This window comes from Rattus norvegicus, chromosome 9 (assembly GCF_036323735.1).
Source record: "Rattus norvegicus strain BN/NHsdMcwi chromosome 9, GRCr8, whole genome shotgun sequence".
Taxonomy (NCBI): Eukaryota; Metazoa; Chordata; class Mammalia; order Rodentia; family Muridae; genus Rattus; species Rattus norvegicus.
This window is the reverse complement of record NC_086027.1, coordinates 24,294,051-24,311,971: the sequence shown is the minus strand read 5'-3', so window position 1 is coordinate 24,311,971 and position 17,921 is coordinate 24,294,051. Positions and strand designations below refer to the sequence as shown.

The 17,921-nt window shown below is 44.7% G+C and overlaps 1 protein-coding gene across 1 annotated transcript in view; it reads left to right on the top strand.

Moving 5' to 3' along the window:
• The first annotated feature begins 1,007 nt into the window (after positions 1-1,007).
• Clic5 (chloride intracellular channel 5) overlaps positions 1,008-17,921 on the top strand; it is a 102,510-nt gene continuing 85,596 nt past the window's right edge. Inside the window, exon 1 of the mRNA NM_053603.4 lies at positions 1,008-1,404. Coding sequence (NP_446055.1) covers positions 1,342-1,404 — 63 coding nt within the window. The 5' untranslated portion in view covers positions 1,008-1,341. The remainder of the gene's footprint in view (positions 1,405-17,921) is intronic.

Sequence of the window (17,921 nt, the reverse complement as noted above, 5' to 3'; positions counted from 1 at the left end):
GTCTGGGTGATGTTTCCCCTGGGCAGGGGGAAAGCAGAAGAAAGAAGAGAGCAAGAACTTCTGGTGGTTTTATTCCTTCATCTAGTGCTGGTAGCAACATTGAACTATACTTGCAGGATTTGAGCATTTCCCCCTCTGTATCATAGGTCACAAAAGAAAGAAAGAAAAGGAAAGAGAAAGAAAGAGAAAGAGAAAGAGAAAGCTGGGTGTGGTAACGGATACCTGTAAGCAACACTTGGGAGGTTAGAGGAAGGAGGATGAGGAATTCCAAATCAGTCTCAGTTACATAGTAACTTCAAGGCTAAAGTCAGCCTGGGCACACGAGGGGTGTGTGTGTGTGTGTCTGTGTGTGTGTGAGAGAGACAGAGAGACAGAGACAGAGACAGACAGAGACAGACAGAGACAGACAGAGACAGACAGAGACAGACAGAGACAGACAGAGACAGAGAGAGGAGGAGGAAGACAAAGGAGAGGAGGAGGAAGTGAGAGGAGGGAGGGAAGGAGGGAGAGAATAAGAAAGCAGAGGGAAATAAAACCAAGCAAGGGAACAGAAAAAGCTGCAGATCTCTGGCTCTGGCACCTGACCCTGTTGGCTCACCCCTCTGCCTCTCCCAGGCTCCTGCCCAGATCCTTTATTGCCAGAGCAAAAATGGCAAGCTCTACGAGAGTCCAGAATCTTTACTTTGCTCCATGCCGTTGTAAGTGCGTGATTTGGGTAGTAGAATAACTTGGGCTAGGTGAGCCTCTTTATTAAAAAACAAAAACTAAAACATTTCAAAAACCTTGAAAATCATCTTCCGTGCCCCACTCTTCCTGTCTCTCATTATGCCCTGCAGGACATACTCTTGGCCTTCGAACACTTACTGCCTTGGCCAGCTCTAAATGAGCGCCAGCACTGAGGGGTCCAGCCCATGCTGAACTCCCACGGTGACCCCCCCCAAGTCCCCGCCCCGACTGACCCCGCCTCGCGGCTGCGGTCTATTTTGGGCGCACCCGCGGCGGGGCGCGGGATCGCTGACAGTCGCGGATCCTGTGACACCTCCCAGCAGCCAGGCACTTGTTGCTCTCGGGACCTGTTGTCAATCCCTTAGCTCGCTCTTCCTTTTAGCCCCCTGCTGGATCTTGGAGTCTGCTCTTTCCGTTTGACACCTGGGACTCCGAGCTCTTCTCTCAGACATAGCTGTCCTTGCTTGGAGAAATTGATGAGAAACTGTTAGTCTTAAAAGAAAAAAAAAATTAAACGCCGTGCAGAAGAGAGGCCCCTCGCTGTGAGCAGGAGCCTGAAGCGCTGCAGAGGTGGCGCCTCTCCGGCCCGGGACCGTGGTCCGGGGCGCCGACGGCATGACGGACTCAGCGACAGCTAATGGGGACGACAGGGACCCCGAGATCGAGCTCTTCGTGAAGGTAGGTCGGCGTTCGTGGGCCTCCTCCCGGGCTGGAGGTGGCAAGATCTCAAGTGTCAGGACGCAGATCCCTCTGGGACTTGAGACCCTCCCTAGGGAGCGCAGTCCGGCACCCTCGTGGTCCTGTCTGTGGCCTTTCTGGAAGGGGATCCCGGGAGAATAGAGTGAGCATCGACCTGGCAGGTGGCTGTCTTGAAGAGTTGACCCACAGTCTACCAAACATTGTAGGACAGGTCGCTGCCCTGCATCCTGAGCTCCGAGGGAAGCGCGCGGATCCTGTGATCCAAGAGAAGGGATGTTGGCTAGGTGGAAGGTTGTCTCCAGATATAGGGACAGGGAATCTGGCTGGACTAGTAAACTTTTCTTCTGTAGCAGAGGGAGGAGAGGAAGGGAGAGGGAGAGGGAGAAGGAGAGGGAGGGGGAGGAGAGAGAGAGAGAGAGAGAGAGAGAGAGAGAGAGAGAGAGAGAGAGAGAGAGAGAGAGAGGAGGGAGATTATCTTTGGCAAAACAAAAATAGCATTTCCTAGTACCCCCCTCTTCTTTTATTCAGAAGCGCTAAAATAAAAGCAAAGGCCACAAAGCTATTTTCTTGTTTTGTGACTTGTAGAGGAGAAAAAAAAAAAAAAAAACGAACACCCAGTTCCCTGCTGTTATTATCACTGTCATTATGACTCTGCAGGGCAGTCTCAGGTAACCAGGGGACCTGTCAGTCAACCCGACCTGGGTTTCTTGCAGAACCAAATTAAGCCCCCCCCCCCCCACCCCTGCTTCTTGGGCAGTAGCAGACACCAGACAGCAACTGTAATTTTGTTTTGCAGGCTGCGGGAGGTTGGAGGTCCGGTCCTCCGCAGGTGTAGGCAGAAACATTTGATCAGCCCCCCCCCCCACCCCCCCACTTGCCGGGACACTGCAGAAGCAGAGACCGGGAAACCTGAGGCGAAGGAAAGCAGCCTCTGGGCTGGGCTGCAGAGTCGCCAGGACTTTGGGGGGAGGGGAGGGCTGTACTGCCTGATTACCTAGAGCTTTCACAAAGGGGAATAAAATCTTCTAGCGCAGTTTTCCAAGAATAGAGTGCAGAGGGCTGAGAGCACACTGGGTCTAAAGGGCATGCCTAAAACCTGGAAGCAGAAAGGTGTTAATTTGCTTAAGCTACCTGTCTCCAAACGAGTTGAATAGACTTCAGCAGAAAGGTTTAGGTTCCTGTAAACCTGAATAACAATCTTTTCTTCTTTGACACCTTTGAAACACACACACACAGACACACACACACACACACACACACACACACACGCACACTCCAATATACATAATGAATTTGAATATATATATATATATTGTTGCAACCTATTTTATGTCTACAAAGTGATGTCGATGTTCTCTAGGCAGCAGTTTTAGGTGTGCTGACTGACCTAGGAAAAGAACAAGGCTCTACTGCCTCTGCCCCCTCCCAGTCTGGGCAGGATGGGGCCATGGAGGGAGGGTGAATGGATACAACATTCACAAAACCTTGCTGCCTTCCTTAAGAGAGCCAGTCTTGGACTTACTCGGATTGCCTGGGAGTAGGAACTGCAAGTGTCAGGTTCCCTGAGAGATATTTCAAACCCAAATTGGTTCTTTGGAGCCAAGGGAGAGAGCCCTTTGCCCTGCACTAAGCATAGAGACCAATTCTACCTGTATCTTTGGAATTTAATGTTGGCAGCATTCGGAGATTTTGTCTATATAAAAACACTTACTCCACAGCGAGTAGCCCCCAAAGAATTCTAGAATGTCTGTGCTGTCACCTACCTGGTTTCTTATTAAAGAAAGGCAGTTAGTAAGAGCCAAGCGGGCCTTTGTGGTTCCCAGACCAGATTGATGGCAGAGGTGTTTTTGATGCCCACCCTCATCTTTGAGCTTCTGGTGACTGTTATGATCACAGGGTACACATAAAAGCTGGGTCAGCGGGGTAGTGGTGGCCTACGACTTCAATCCCAGCACTCCGGTGACAGAGGCCAGCAGATCTCTGAGTTCGAGGCCAGCCTCCAACAGAGCGAGTTCCAAGACAGTGAGCCCTACATGGAGAAACCCTGTCTTAAATAACAAAAACAAACAAACACCTGTGTGTAAAGTGAGGGTGCTTCTCAGAGCCTCCAATGGTGTCATTTTAGGGGGGCAGGATTCTGTCTGGCTTGCAGAATCAAACTTTCCCCAAATCTGCAGTGTCTCCATTCTGGATTCCCACGGAAAGTCTCTGGCATCTGGTGTTGGGTAGCAGAGGTGCTCTCTGAAGGGGAGGGTTGATTGGTCCCCATGAAGAAACTCAGGTAGAGGAGGCCCTACCTGGGGCCATGACATGGGTCATTTTCAACAACCAGTTAAAGACCACCTCTCTCCAGGTCAGCAGGACACTGGGTCTGCCCATCTTAACTACTGTCCTGTGGGTTTAAAAGACTGGTGTTTCCCTGCCATGCACAGTACTCCTCATCCGTGTCTACTTCAGTGATAATAATACTCATGGCAGCGACACAGGACAGCATTCTAGGGCATGCAAAGTGCAGCAAGGACTCAGCTCATTGGAGATTCACATCTTAATTCACGAAGATCATTTCATTCCTATGTAAACTGAAGAAAACAGTTAATTATGACCCACGGGATCTTCTGATACTTGGAGTCACAGGCCCTTGGTGAGCTGAGGTCTGCTCCCTTTCAGTAGCCCAGGGAAACAAAAGGGATTAGTGTCCTGATGTCACTGAGCAAACCTGTGCTCCAAGAGGGTGTGGGAACCGCCCTGAAGTAGGCTGAGGAGAACACTGTTCAGATTCCTGTGGCCCTTCATATGCTAAATGTCTCATCCTTCCCCAAACACTGAGACGCCAGTTCTTGTTCTCTTCTTTTACTGGCATATCACGTAGCCCAGGCTAGCCTTGAACTCCCAAAATGACCTTGATTTCCTAATCTTACCCATCCCTAATGCTAAGGAATGTGCTCCATGTCTAATTATACATGATGCTGAAGATCAAATCCAGGATGCCATGCTCGCTAGGCAAGCGCTCTACCAACTGATTTCTGTCATAAGTTCCTTGTCCGTTTTTGTTTTTGTTTTTGTTTTTTGTTTTTTTTTGACAAGTTAGGCTCTCAGATGTTACATAAAACCTGCCCCCAACTCGTCTCTCTGCCTCCACAAGCTAGACGACTCCAAATGAATCACTCAACTTCCATAATCTTCTTTAGCCAAAACACCTTTGAAACCAATAACAATTCCTTATCCAAGCCAAGATACTTGGATCGTGAAGGGAACTGTTTCTGGTGCTTAGCTTGGAAGAACAGATGCGACCGGGATTGTGTGGATGTGTGGTGCTCTGGTTAGACAGACACAGTCACCAGCAACTTGCTGTGCAAGTTCTACAGGGACATACGGGTAAAAGTGCTGAGCATTGGAGATGCCCACAGACACCTTCCATCTTCCGGGTAGCATCGTGCTTGGCAGATAGAGCCTCCGCTGGATCTGTGTGTCCCTGATTTCCCTTGGAGAGCAGAGGCTTGGCTCCCTCCTCTCTTGCAGGGATATTTTGAGAATGGGTGAGATCATCTGTAGCTTGGACTTTGATCATAAAGGGAGGGCGCCAGGTTAGAGGAGGAAGTGAGTGTGATTTGGTAAAGGAAAGAATAGAGAGAGAGAGAGAGTGAAAGTAAAATAGAAGGCTATTTGAGGGAACACACACGGGGCATTCTGAGCAGGCTAGATCATGCTCTCCCTCCACTCTTCGTCCCACCCTAGATCCCAGATACAGAGAGATACCAAAGAGAAGAGATCATGGTGAACAAGTCCCCTAAAGTCATTTCTTGGGGCTGAAACGATGGAGTCTCAAACTTGGAGGCTGGCACGAGCAAGTCACTTAGGGAAGAGTTAAAACTCTTGTGCCTGGACATGCCCCAGGCTGGTGACATCAGTCCACCTTGGGCAGAGCCCAGAGCAGTCTTTTCATTGCTACCCTGTAGTGACTCCAGTGTGCAGGCCTTCTGAGCAGCCAGGGGTGGGTGCAGAGCTGGCAGCTTCTGCTACAGCTGACGCAGTGTATGTTAAAATCCTGACTGCCTAGTAAACATGGGCTGTAGTGGTCAGGAGGGCTGTGGATAGAAAGTTCACCTCAGTTAACATGTGCTGATGGGCTGGTTAGGAAATCTCTCCACAGAACTCTAGAATAGTCCGTGTATGCATGGGGCTAGTCAAATAGCTATCAACAACCAATGTGCATGTTGCGAGAGAATAAAGCAGTCCTTTTGATTGTCTGATGGAAATGACTAGTTGTTCTCTTTACCAGGGACCCCAAAAGCTCTGACAGTGGAGCAGGGCACCGGTCGAGTCATGAGTGTGCTCTTCTGGTTTCCAGAACAGGCAGGATGTAGCCTCCTGGTGTTCCTGAATAGACATCAGCTGCTGTGTTGATCTGACTGCCTGGTCCCTTCGGGCAGCTCACATAAGCATAAGCTATTTCATGAGGTGTGTGTGTGTGTGTGTGTGTGTGTGTGTGTGTGTGTGTGTGTGTGCGTGTGTGTGTGTGTGCACACCTAGAGGTATATGTTTGTGTGGATGTGTGCATGCATGTATGTTGGTGAGTATGTACATGTGTGCACATGCATGTGAAAGTCAGTGGTGTCTTCTTTGATTATTCTCTAACTTATCCTTTGAGAAAGGGTCTCTCAATGAACCTGGCGCTCATTCAGTGAGCTCCAGGAATCTGCTTGTCTCTGCCCTCACCAGATGGGGTTTCAGATGTGCCTGTGGAATCACCTGGATGCCTGGGGATCTCAACTTACACCCTCAAGCTTGCGTGGTATAGGCATTTCCCAACACAATCATCTCCACAGCCTTCTTTCAGATTTTACTCTCCCCTTCACCTCACGAGTTTCTTGGTTTCTCTTTCTTGATATTCCAGGGTTATGATGTCTTTTATTTATTCCTCAGGGAATCCTTTCTGATGATGACTGAATAAGTCACTGATTTATGAGTATAGCAGAATATCACTAGAAGTCATTTTATTGACTTTTTAAAAAAAAAATATCAGTTGTATTTGGTTTTACCCTAAGTCTCTGGGCTGTCTAGTCTCTGATTCTTGGTTACTCAAGCAGTGTTGGGTAAGGGTTCCCTCTTGTAGAGTAGGCCGTAAATCAAATCAGACATTGGTTGGCTACTCCCACAAGTCTGGGCCACCATTGCCCTAGTGTATTTTGCAGGCAGGACAGATTGTAGGTCAAAAGTTCTGTGACTCGAATTGGTGTTCATGTTTCTCTTTTGGTAACCTATGGAGTATGTCCCTGCACAAAATGGAGTAGAACATAGGAGTGAAGGCTCCAGGTAGGCACCAGCTCAACTCCACGTTCACTGAGTTATGTAGATGTAGTCCTCAGCAATGGCGTGCTGTTACCAGAGAGCAACCATGTGTCTTAGCATCTGCCTGGGCTGTTTGAGGATTCCTGCGGGACCTGCTTGGCCAACAACTCAATTGAATGCAACCCAGACCATCCACTGGAAGTCTCACCTGGCTACAAAAGATGGCTAGCAGAGACTCCATATCCTCCTTTATTAAGAGTCCTCATTAGGGTCCACTTCATAGATTCTAGGAAGTTTCCACTGCACTAGGTTTCCACACCAGCCTCCAAATGCCCCCCAGTACCACCTGTCTCTCCCTCTTTCTTCACACCTCTCCCCACAACCTGCTTGTTCCTGCTTCTGTCCCCACAAGCTCCAGTCCACCTGTAAAATCTATTCTATTACCCCTTCCCACGGAGATCCATGCATCCCCCTAGAGACCTCCTTGTTACCTAACCTCTCTGGGTCTATGGATTGTGGCTTGTTTGTCATTACTTAACAGCTAACATCCATTTACAAGTTAATAGATACTGTATTTGTCTTTCTGGGTCTGAGTAACCTCACTCGGGTTAGTATTTCTTCTAGTTTCAACTATTTACCTGAAAATTTCATGGTGTCATTAAAAAAAAATTCTGAGTAATGCCCTGTAGTGTAAATTTACCACCACATTTTGTTAATCCATTCTTCCATCGAGGGACATCTAGGTTTTCTTAAGTTTCTGTTATTAATAAAGCCACAATGAACATGATTGAGCAAGTTATCTTTGTGGTAGGATGAAATCTTTTTTGGGTATACATCCAAGAGTGCTAAAGCTGGGCCTTGAGGGAGATTAATTCCTCATTATTTTAGAAATCACCATATTGATTTCCATAGTGGCTGTATGAGTTTGCCCTCCGACCAGCTCTGAAGGAGTGTTTCGCTTGCTCTGCATTCTCTCTAGCATGAGCTGTCTCTTGTGTTATTGATCTAAGCCATTCTGGCCGTTAAATGTTTCTCTGCCATTTGAGATTCCTCCATTGAGACTATTCTGTTTAGATGCATAACCCATTTTTAAAATTAGATTGTTTGGTTTTTTTTGATGACTGTTTTTTTACATTCTTTATCTCATTTGGATATTAGTTCTCTTTCACATGTGGGGATGGCGAAAGTCTCTTCCCTTTCTGTAGGCTGCCACTTTGTCTGATTAGAAATTTTTAGTTTCATGAGGTCCTATTTATTAATTGTTCATCTTAGTATCTGTGCTGTTAATGTTCTGTTCAGAAAATTGTCTCTCATGCCAATGTGCTTAAAGGCTATTCTTCACTTTCTCTCCTATCAGGTCCAGAGTAACTGGTTTTAGGTTGAGGTCTTTGGACTTGGACTTGAGTTTTGCATAGGGCAATAAATATGGATCCATTTGCATTCTTCTACACATAGACATCCAGCTATACCAGAACTATTTGTTGAAAATGTGGTCCTTTTTTTCCAGTGTGTTTTTCTTTATAAAATAAAAAGTCAGGTACCCATATGTGTTTGCATTTATGAGCTCCTCTTCAATTTGATTCCATTGTTCAACATGTCTGCTTTTGTGCCAATACCATGATATAGCTCTGTAGTGCAAATTGAAACCAGGGGTGGTGATACCTGTTCCTTTGTTGTACAGTATGGTTTTGGCTACCCTGGGTTTTTGTTTTTCCATATGAAGTTAGTATTGTTCATTCTAGGTCTGTAAAGGATTGTGTCGGATTTTGATGGGATTGAGTTGAATCTGTATATCGCACTGGGTAGGATGGCCACTTTACTGTGTTAATCTTACCCACCTATGAGGATGATAGATACTTCCTTCGTCTGGTATCTTCGCCAATTTCTTTCTTCAAAGGCTTGGCATTTTCATCATACCCATGTCCCACTTGGTTAGTTAGGATTACCCCAAGATAGTTTATGTTAGTTAAGGCTATTAGAAAAGGTATTGTTTCCCTGGTTTCCTTCTCATTCGGTGTGCCATTTGTGTATAGGAGGGCTACTGATCTTTTTTTTAAAGTTAACCTTGTATCCCGCCGTTTTGCTGAAGGTGTTCATCAGTAGTAGAAGTTCTCTGGTAGAATTTTGAGGGCCACGTATGTATACTATCATATTACCTGCAAATAGGGATACTTTGACTTCTTCCTTTCCAATTTCTATCCTTTCATCTGTCTTGTTGCTCTAGCTAGAACTTCTAGTACTATATTGAATGTAATAGAAACCTTGTCTTGTTCCTGATTTTAGTGGAATTGCTTTGAGTTTCTCTCCATTTAAGTTGATGTTGGTTATAAGTTTGCTGTAAATTATCTTTATTATGTTTAGGTATATCCCTTGTTTTCCTAATTTCTCTAGGACTTTTGTCATGAAGGGGTGTGGATTTTGTTAAAGTCTTCTTTGGATATCTAATAAGATGATTGTGTGAGTTTTTTTTCCTTTTAGTTTATTTATAATGCTAGATTACATTATCAGTTTCCATATGTTAAATCGTCCCTGCATCTCTGATATGAAGCCTACTTGATCATGGTGGATGATCTTTTTGGTATGAAACCTACTTGATCATGGTGGATGATCTTTTTGGTATGAAGCCTACTTGATCATGGTGGATGATCTTTTTGGTATGAAGCCTACTTGATCATGGTGGATGATCTTTTTGGTATGAGGCCTACTTTGATCATGGTGGATGATCTTTTTGGTATGAAGCCTACTTGATCATGGTGGATGATCTTTTTGGTATGTTCTTGGACTTAATTGCTTCCAAGTATTTCATTATTTGTGCTTCTATGTTCATGGAGGAAATTGGTCTGTAATTCTCTTTGTTGTGTCTTCATGTGGTTTGGGTATCAGAGTAATTGGGGCCTCATGGTGATGTTCCTTTTATCTCTGTTGTGAAATAACTTGAGATTGGCATTAACTCTTCTTTGAAGGTCTGGTGGATTTCTGTGCTAAACCTTCCGAACCTGGCCTTTGAGGTTGTTTTGTTGAAAGATTATTAATGACTGTTTCTACTTCACTAAGGGTTATAAGTCTATTTAAATTGTTTATTGGTCTTTATGTAACTTTGATAATAGTGCCTATTGAGAAAACCATCCCCCTCTTTTAGATTTTCCACTTTGAAACAGTACAAATTTTTAAAGTATATTTTTCCTCAGTGTCTGTTGTTTTATCTCCCTCTCTGCTTCTGATTTTATTACTTTAGATATACTCTTTCTGTCTTTTAGTTAATTTGAATAAGAGTTTGTCTTTCTTGTTGATTTACTTAAAGAACTGACTTTTTGTTCCATTGACTTTTTTTATTGTTCTCTTTGTTTCTGTTTTATTTATATCAGCCCTGAAGTTTGATTATTTCTTGCTGCATCCTCCTCTTGGGCATGTTCGCTTATTTTTATTCTAGAGCTTTCAGGCTTGCTGTTAAGTTTCTCATATGAGATCTCTTCATTCTTTTTATATAAGCACGTAGTTCTGTGAACTTTCCTCTTAGCACCACTTTTGTGTCCTGTATTTGAGTATGTTGAGCCTCCATTTTCATTGAATTCTAGAAAGTCTTCAATTTCTTTCTTTGTTTCTGTCTTTCCTTCAGTAGAAAATTGTTTAGTTCCCAGGAGATTTTAAACTTTCTGGGTTTTTTTTTCTGTTGTTGATATTCAGCTTTAATCCACAGAGGTCTGATAGGGATGGGATGCATAGGGTTATTTCAATTGTTTATATCTGTTGAGACTTGACTTGTGTATGAGTATGTGATCACTTTTGGAGAAAGTTCTATGAGGTGCATATATATATGTATATATATATATTGAAATATTCCATAAATATGTTTTGTCCACTTTGTTTATAATGCTTGTTAGCTCCAGTTTTCTCTGTTTAATTTTTGTCTATAAGATCTGTCCATTGGTGAGAGTTAGATATTAAGGTCTCCCACTCCCAGTGTGTGAGGGTCAATATGTAATTTAAACTTTAGCAACATTCCTTTTACAAACTTGGTGCCCTTATGTTTGGGGCACAGATATTAAGAATTGAAATGTCATTTGGGTGGATTTTTCCATTGATGAGTATGTAGTGCCCTTCCTCATCTCTTTTGACTGGTTTTGGTCTGAAGTCTGTTAAATATTAAAATAACCACACCAGCTCGCTTCTGAGATGCATCTGCTTGGTATATCTTTTTCCAACCCATGACCCTGAGGTAATGTCTATCCCTGATGTTGAAGTATGTTTCCTGTTTGCAGGAGGATAGATCCTGTTTCTACATCTACTCTGGTTGTCTGTCTTTTTATTGGGGAATCGAGTCCATTGTTATTGAGATATGTCAATGATCAGTGGTTATTGATTCCTGTTATTTTGTTGTTGGTGGTGGTGGTAGTGGTGGTGGTGGTAGTAGTAGTAGTAATAGTAGGATCTACAAGAGATGTGAGCAAAGGTAAAGGGAGGCTACATCTGATAATCTTGTAGCGAGACTGGAGGCTTGGGTCGATTGGACTATAGAAAGGGGGAGAAGAAGGTCTTTGGGCAGTCTAGCTGGTTTTCTGGTGGATATCAGGATTTACTCCCCATATCCCAGTACTTAACGTTTATGTGCACCATCAGTGTTTCCTTCCCAGGTAGTCAAAGGTTGAATGATTCCCATCTCAGGTGCTGTGGCAGAGTACGAGGTGACCATGGGTCTACAAGGGCAGAAATCTCATATCAGTGACATCAGCTCCTGCCTCCCTGCTCACCTGCACTCTGTCTTTGGCTGTCTATTGGCTCTGTCCATCTGGGTCAGAGTCAGTGAAGTTAGGTGAGTAGTTATATTGAAAGCTTTTTATTCTTGCTTCTCTTTGAGAGGTCAGGTGTTAAACCTATAGTGGTAGAAAAATGTGACAGATGTCAGGCTGTGGTTTTCTAGCTGCATCGGCTATTGTAACAAGTTGTTCGTCACCCTAGACCATAGTTTTCTTCCTTCCTTCCTTTCTTCTTTCTTTCCTTCCTCCCTTTTTATTAGTGTGGTGCTAATAATAGCAATGCATATTTCATGGGTTTATTCTGCCGTTTATAAATTTGGATGAGTAAATAGTACTTCCTCTGCAAACTCTGTAAGGGAAAACCCCAAAGACAAAGCCTTTGCAGTCCCTTCCCTTGAAAGTCCTAGCTTACTCTCACTTACCACCTTGTCTCATTAATGGAGCTGTGACCCAGACCAAGCAGCCAACCCTCAGGGCAGCCAATCCTAACTCCCAGTCCTCTGACTGGACTGACATCTCACTAACCAGAGGCCATTGTCTAAAGGGTGTGAGTTGGTTTCACTACAGTAGGGGTCTCCTCATCCATCATTGATTCTCTGAGTTGATTCTTCCTGGAAGTTACTACCTCATTCAACAGAGCTTCCACATGGCTGTTTCCAAAGAGGATGGGATTTCAGGGCTCTGATCCCTTTCCCGTTTGCTGTCTCTGTGCTCTGGGAAGAGTCTCCCAGCCTCATCTGGGGATTGTCTGTAACTTTGACCCTTTGGGGTGAAAATGAAGACCTTCGAGTCGCGAGGCCCTTTTTTTCTGGAGGTCTCTTGTTTTACTCTTCAGATTTCTCCACCCCATCACAATGACTTTCAAGCCCCTCATAGATAGGTGTAGAAGCTCTTCAAGAAAACACAGACATGAGCTTCTCAAAGGTGTGGATATATAAAAGGTCTCTCACCAGCCAGGAACTCAGAAGAAGCCTGTTCTACATACTGAAGAATTAAATGCCTCTGGACGACTTTAGGGAAGTTAGAAATATATAGTTTTCCTTGAAAGATGATTTGAGTTCCAAGATGTAAAGTTATTGAAGGACGAATAAGATTTTTCTATCAGAACTGAGATACAAGCTTTATTTAAAAAGAGAAAGAGACAGAGAGAGACAGAAAAAGAGAAACAGAGAGAGAGATGCACAGATAGATGATAGATAGATAAATAGATAGATAGATAGATAGATGATAGATAGATAGATAGATAGATAGATAGATAGATAGATAGATAGAGCAAGCACGAGAGAGTGAGAGCGAGAGGGAGAGAGGGAGAGAGAGAGAGAGAGAGAGAGAGAGAGAGATCCCAACTTCAAGAAGAACCACTAGCACTGCTGACAGAGGAAGTCTGGATTTTACTTGTTGTAGTCGTGATGAACCTTGATGAAGATGGAGGGCCTCAGTCTTGGAGGCATGGACACTCCTGCAAATTTTCTCCACATGATCTTCCTCAGTCCTTCTCCAATTAGATTTAGGAAGCTCGAGAAGAGACCCAGGCAACCGTATCCATGCGAAGTTATTTAGTCTGAGGTCATTTTGTGGTTCATCAAAGATGAAGAAAAACCACTGGCTCAAACCTGGCCAAAAGGGACTAAATGAGCTCATGAGAGATCAATGGGAGATCAAAAGGGCAAAATGAAAGCCAGCCCCTGCTGAAGCCTGCATTTCACAGGATGGAGGAGGCAAATTCACATTCATTAGTGTGAATTCCATGTTGGCCTCAGCTAACCCAGGAAAGGGAGGAACGCTATGGCTCCCCACCCCCACCCCCGCCTGTTTGCTCTTCTACTCTTGTGATTTTTCTTAGCAATATGGGAGTAACAATCCATTTTAATTGCCAGGCAAGTGGGAGATATTAGCTAGATATAGAATTTGAGGAGTTAGGCCTTTGGGGCACTTCGGATGATGGATTAAGCGGTTGGCAAAGATGCTTATAAAGCACTACCCCGTGCCAGACTCTGAAAGCAGAAGGGAAGTCAGGGAGAGGTTCAAAACAAAGGTGATCACAACAGCCCAGGAAGAACACGCAGTGAGGGAGCTGTGATGCAAACGTATCACAGGACATGACAGGATGCAAGTTGAGGGGTGCAGATGGAGGGACTGGGGTGGCCTGAATGGGGAGACCCTGAAAGTTATCTGGGAGGGATCGAGACCTGCATTGATGAACCTTGAGGCACGATCACCATTCAGAATTCTCAGGTGGCTGGGAGAGGCATGCAGGGTGAAGCAGTTCAGGACCCAGGGTTGAACCTGACTATCTGCCAGGAATGGGACCTGAGAGACAATGGCTGCTGTTGGAAATAAACCATAAAGAACAGCAAGATGAGGGGATCATGTTTGACAGGGCTCCCTTATAGGCAATGGAAGTCACTGGAAGTGTGTGTCCACGGTCTAAGGTTAGAAAGGCTTATCTACTGTGTTGTGTGATGCGTTAAGATGGTAATAAAATCATGGACAGAAGATCTGGATCCCGGTTCTGCTCTACCACATTTGCTCTTCTACGCAATGGGATTGGCAACCATAAAACCATACCTTTTTTTCTGTTTGTATTAATCTCTAGAAGCCCTCTAGTGTGACCAGCTCTGAGCAGACAGTCTTAGTCAAAGATTTTTGGAGTGTGTGATATGTGGAGGAAGGGGGAAAAGCTACTGTTTTACCATTGCTAGTGTGAGCATGGCCACCATGGCCCTCATGGCCGCCATGCCCACAGGAGAGCAAGGAGAGCTTTAAGGCAAATAGAACACTGCGGAAGTCTTATTAGAAGTCTTTCTACACCTAAGTACGTTTTAGTGGCAGAGGGTGCTGTGGGAGAATGTGGAAGAGTGTCTGGAAGAAGCCAGTGCAATATGTGAGGAGCGTCAAAGCCTTATAGTAACATGGTGAATTCGTGTCTGGAGAGATGAGTTGTCATCTGGGAATGATGGCATCATGGATGTGCTTGACATCATGGTCTATGACGATGCCTGTATAGTGTCCTGAGTGGAAATCAATTCATTGAAGTTTAAAATGACTCTCCTTGCTGAAACACTATGAATTTACAGTGAAACTAGGGCTATGAGGAAGAGAGTCATGATAATAGGGCAATTTCAAAAGAGTCCCATTTGAAACATGGGCAGGACAATTGTAGATAAACCTCATGACAATGCCTGACGACTGAAATCAAGATCCAGGATCATCAGGGCCAGGGCTTTGGATTTGGACTTCTTAGAACGATGGTTGAAGAAATGCATTCCCCACAGGAGGGAACATAGAGAAAGTGGGAAGAAATAAGTATGGTGTGTTGACAGAGGGAAGGAGGAGGCACAGAATGAGTTGGTAAGAGATGAGGTAAAAGAGAGAGGCAGGAAGACGATAAACAGAATGGTCTGAGTGAGTGACAAAGTTGTGTGAATCAAGGTTGGAGACAAGTAATACAAGGCTGTGTTCCTTAAGAATTAAGACCTCTGGTTGTCTAGGGCTAAGAGCATTCTCTTTCTGTAGAGGTTGTTGGGAAGGTAGATGGAGTTATAAGTAAGGGTTCTAACACAGACTGTGGACTAGAGAGCTTGTAAACAAGAGAACTGTATTGGTTAGTACTAGGGTTTGGAAGGTCAAGGTAAAGGCACTGGCGTATTAGATGCCTGGTAAGGGCCTGCTTTCTGGTTAATAATTGGTATTTTGGGTTGTGTTCTCAACTGATGGGATGGGCCATCCCTAGTGACTCTCTCCTGGCCTAACTTTCTCCCCCAAATTCTTATCTCCCAATACTATCACCATCAGGGTAACGTTTCAATATTTGAATTTGAGGTGAATACAGGTCATCACCTAGCAAGTCACAAGGCATCTCTGAACAGTTGAGACACTCTGAGAGAACAGTGCTTCATTATCCGGTTCATCTGAAAAGGCACCTGCATAGGGAGGTTCCTGTCGTGTCACCGTCGTGGCCACCTGCGTTTGGTGTAGTTGGTTTCCCTGAACTCTGTGGAGCTTACAGTAATGTTCTTCCCTTCTACCCATCATTAGTCAGCAATGAGGGAGAATGAAGCAAGAATTCAACTATAGAAATAGCACAAAGGGCGGAGGAGGAAAAATGTGCATGGAGCAGTGCCTGACAGAGAGCCCATTACCTGGAATGAGAGGGAGGGAAACCCTTCTCCCAGACTGTCTCTTCAGAGGCCAATTTGGTAGGTTGCCATGGAGATAGATAGCTTGTTTGTGCTACATCCTCTCTCCTAGATTTATGACAATGCTTCCTGACACTATCAGTGAATAAAGCTCCCCCCCCCCCCCGAGAACACCACAGGCAAAAAGGGAGGGGTGGTTTCAAGACTTGCTAGTCAGAGCAGAAAAGTCAGGAGCCATGATGTCTTTGAGATTTGCCCCAGGAACTAAAGGAGACATCAGTCTGTTGCTGGATGTCTCAAAGGCATCATTCAGATGTTCCCTGTAGGGAGAAGACTCTGGGAGAGTGCAGCTGTGTGGGGGAGTCGTGGGACCCTTCTTCATTGTCACACTCCGTGGCCTTCATTGTTGTTTTGCAGGTGGTCATTTTGAGACCAGCTATTCCAGGTTGGCGTCAAACTTTCTATAAGCTAAGGGTGACCTTGAACTCTGGATCTTCCTGCCTTTATTTGCTGAGTGCTGCAACTATAGGCATACACAGCCACAGCCATGCCTGGTTTAGGGGATGCTGGGTATCAAGAGGTGAGGGGCTGTGCATGTTAGGCAAGTACACTATCACCTCCAAGGATCTGATTGGCCTGGCAGGATTCTTGTGAGGCTGAGAAAAGCTAAAGGGTTTGCTGGCATGTGACTCACAGGAAGCTCTTACCCCCACAAACCTGCTTTCAGGGTTGATAAGGAAATGATGTCAGCATCTGCACCCCTGTCACGGTTCTAGAAATTTCTAGCACTCCTTCCCCTCATAAGAATGCTGCTAGGAAAAAACCTGTGGGCCAGACCTTGGAGGCCCCTCCCACCTTGGGTCTCCGTAGAAGACAATATGAAGTTCATATAGGCCTGTACTTCTGAGAAGCATTATCTGTGTACAAAGAAAAACTCCAACGCAGATGAGGCACCTTTCATTCCAGAGTGAGTATACAGTACAGTAGATGCGGGGAAGGAGGGGCTTAACAGAACCATCTACTTGATGATAGGCTTAGGACGTAGTGGAGGCCTTCCTCACTTGAGGTAGAAATGAGATGGGAGAAAGATCGCTTATGCCAACTGTCCTTTCTCTGTGCTTGCTGCATTCTCCTCACTTGGGTTCAAGCCAGTTGGACATTAATTCTGTAAAATGGCGATCTCAGCATCTCATTTGGGTCGATTCTCTCCTCACAGTGCCTGGTTCCTACAAAGGAGTGTACACACCATCATTTCACTGTCGCATATATATTACTTGTGTCTTCATTTAATGTAGACACAAAGATATACATGCTACGTAGGATCCGCATGTGAATTTTCTTTGAGTATTCTAGTCTGATTTCTGTTGCTGTGAAAAAGTGCACTGGCCAAAAGCTACTTTTTTGTTTCAGCCTCCACTTCCAGGTGAGAGCCCATCACTGTGGAGGTCAAGGCAGGAACTCCAAACAGCTAGTCACGTCACCACACGTCACACCCATGCTTACTCATTTACTTGTACTCAGCTCGGTGTCTCACACTCACACAACTCCAGACCCTCTACCTTGGAAATGGTGCTTCCTATAGTGGGCTGAGTCATCCCACATCAATTAACTTAATTGACACAGTCTTTTATAGGCTAACCCATTGTAGACAATCTTCCATTAAGACTCACTTCCCAGGTAATGCTAGGCTGTGTTCAGCTAGCAAACCTAAAAATACTTTTCTCTTGAGATCTGAAGTCCTAAGACTTGAAAGCCTGCATCTACATAGCATTTGGAACACATCTTTTGCACAGTAATTGGTGTTGCTACCATATCTTTGCATGAGTATCTCCGCATCTCACATATTTAACGAATGTTTGAGCAATGGAGGAGGACAATGGTGATCAGGAAACTTTTATTTTGCGGGGAGGCATTTTGCTTCCTGCCGTGTTGTTGGTTGGAGCTGGTAGCTTGTGTGTTTTCATCTCTAAAGTGAAGGAATTGAATGAATTACTTCCTGAGGTCTCCTTTAGCTCTGATAACTTGATCTTTTTATTCTCCAGTGTACTGGATATCATCCAAGCCCTAGTGAGAGATTCCAAAAGGATTTACAAGATACTTGTTGAAGGGGTTGAGCTCTTATGGCACATGTCAGAATTAGCAAGTATTCCTTTATAAGAGGTCCTAGGGTACATATTTTAGGCTTTCTAGGATACCACTGTCTCTATCATAGGCATAAGGTACCCAATTCTGTCACTCCAGCACAGGAGCAGCCACAGACAACATGCAAATTAATAGGCACACCTGTATTCTAATAATCCTTTATTATCATGTC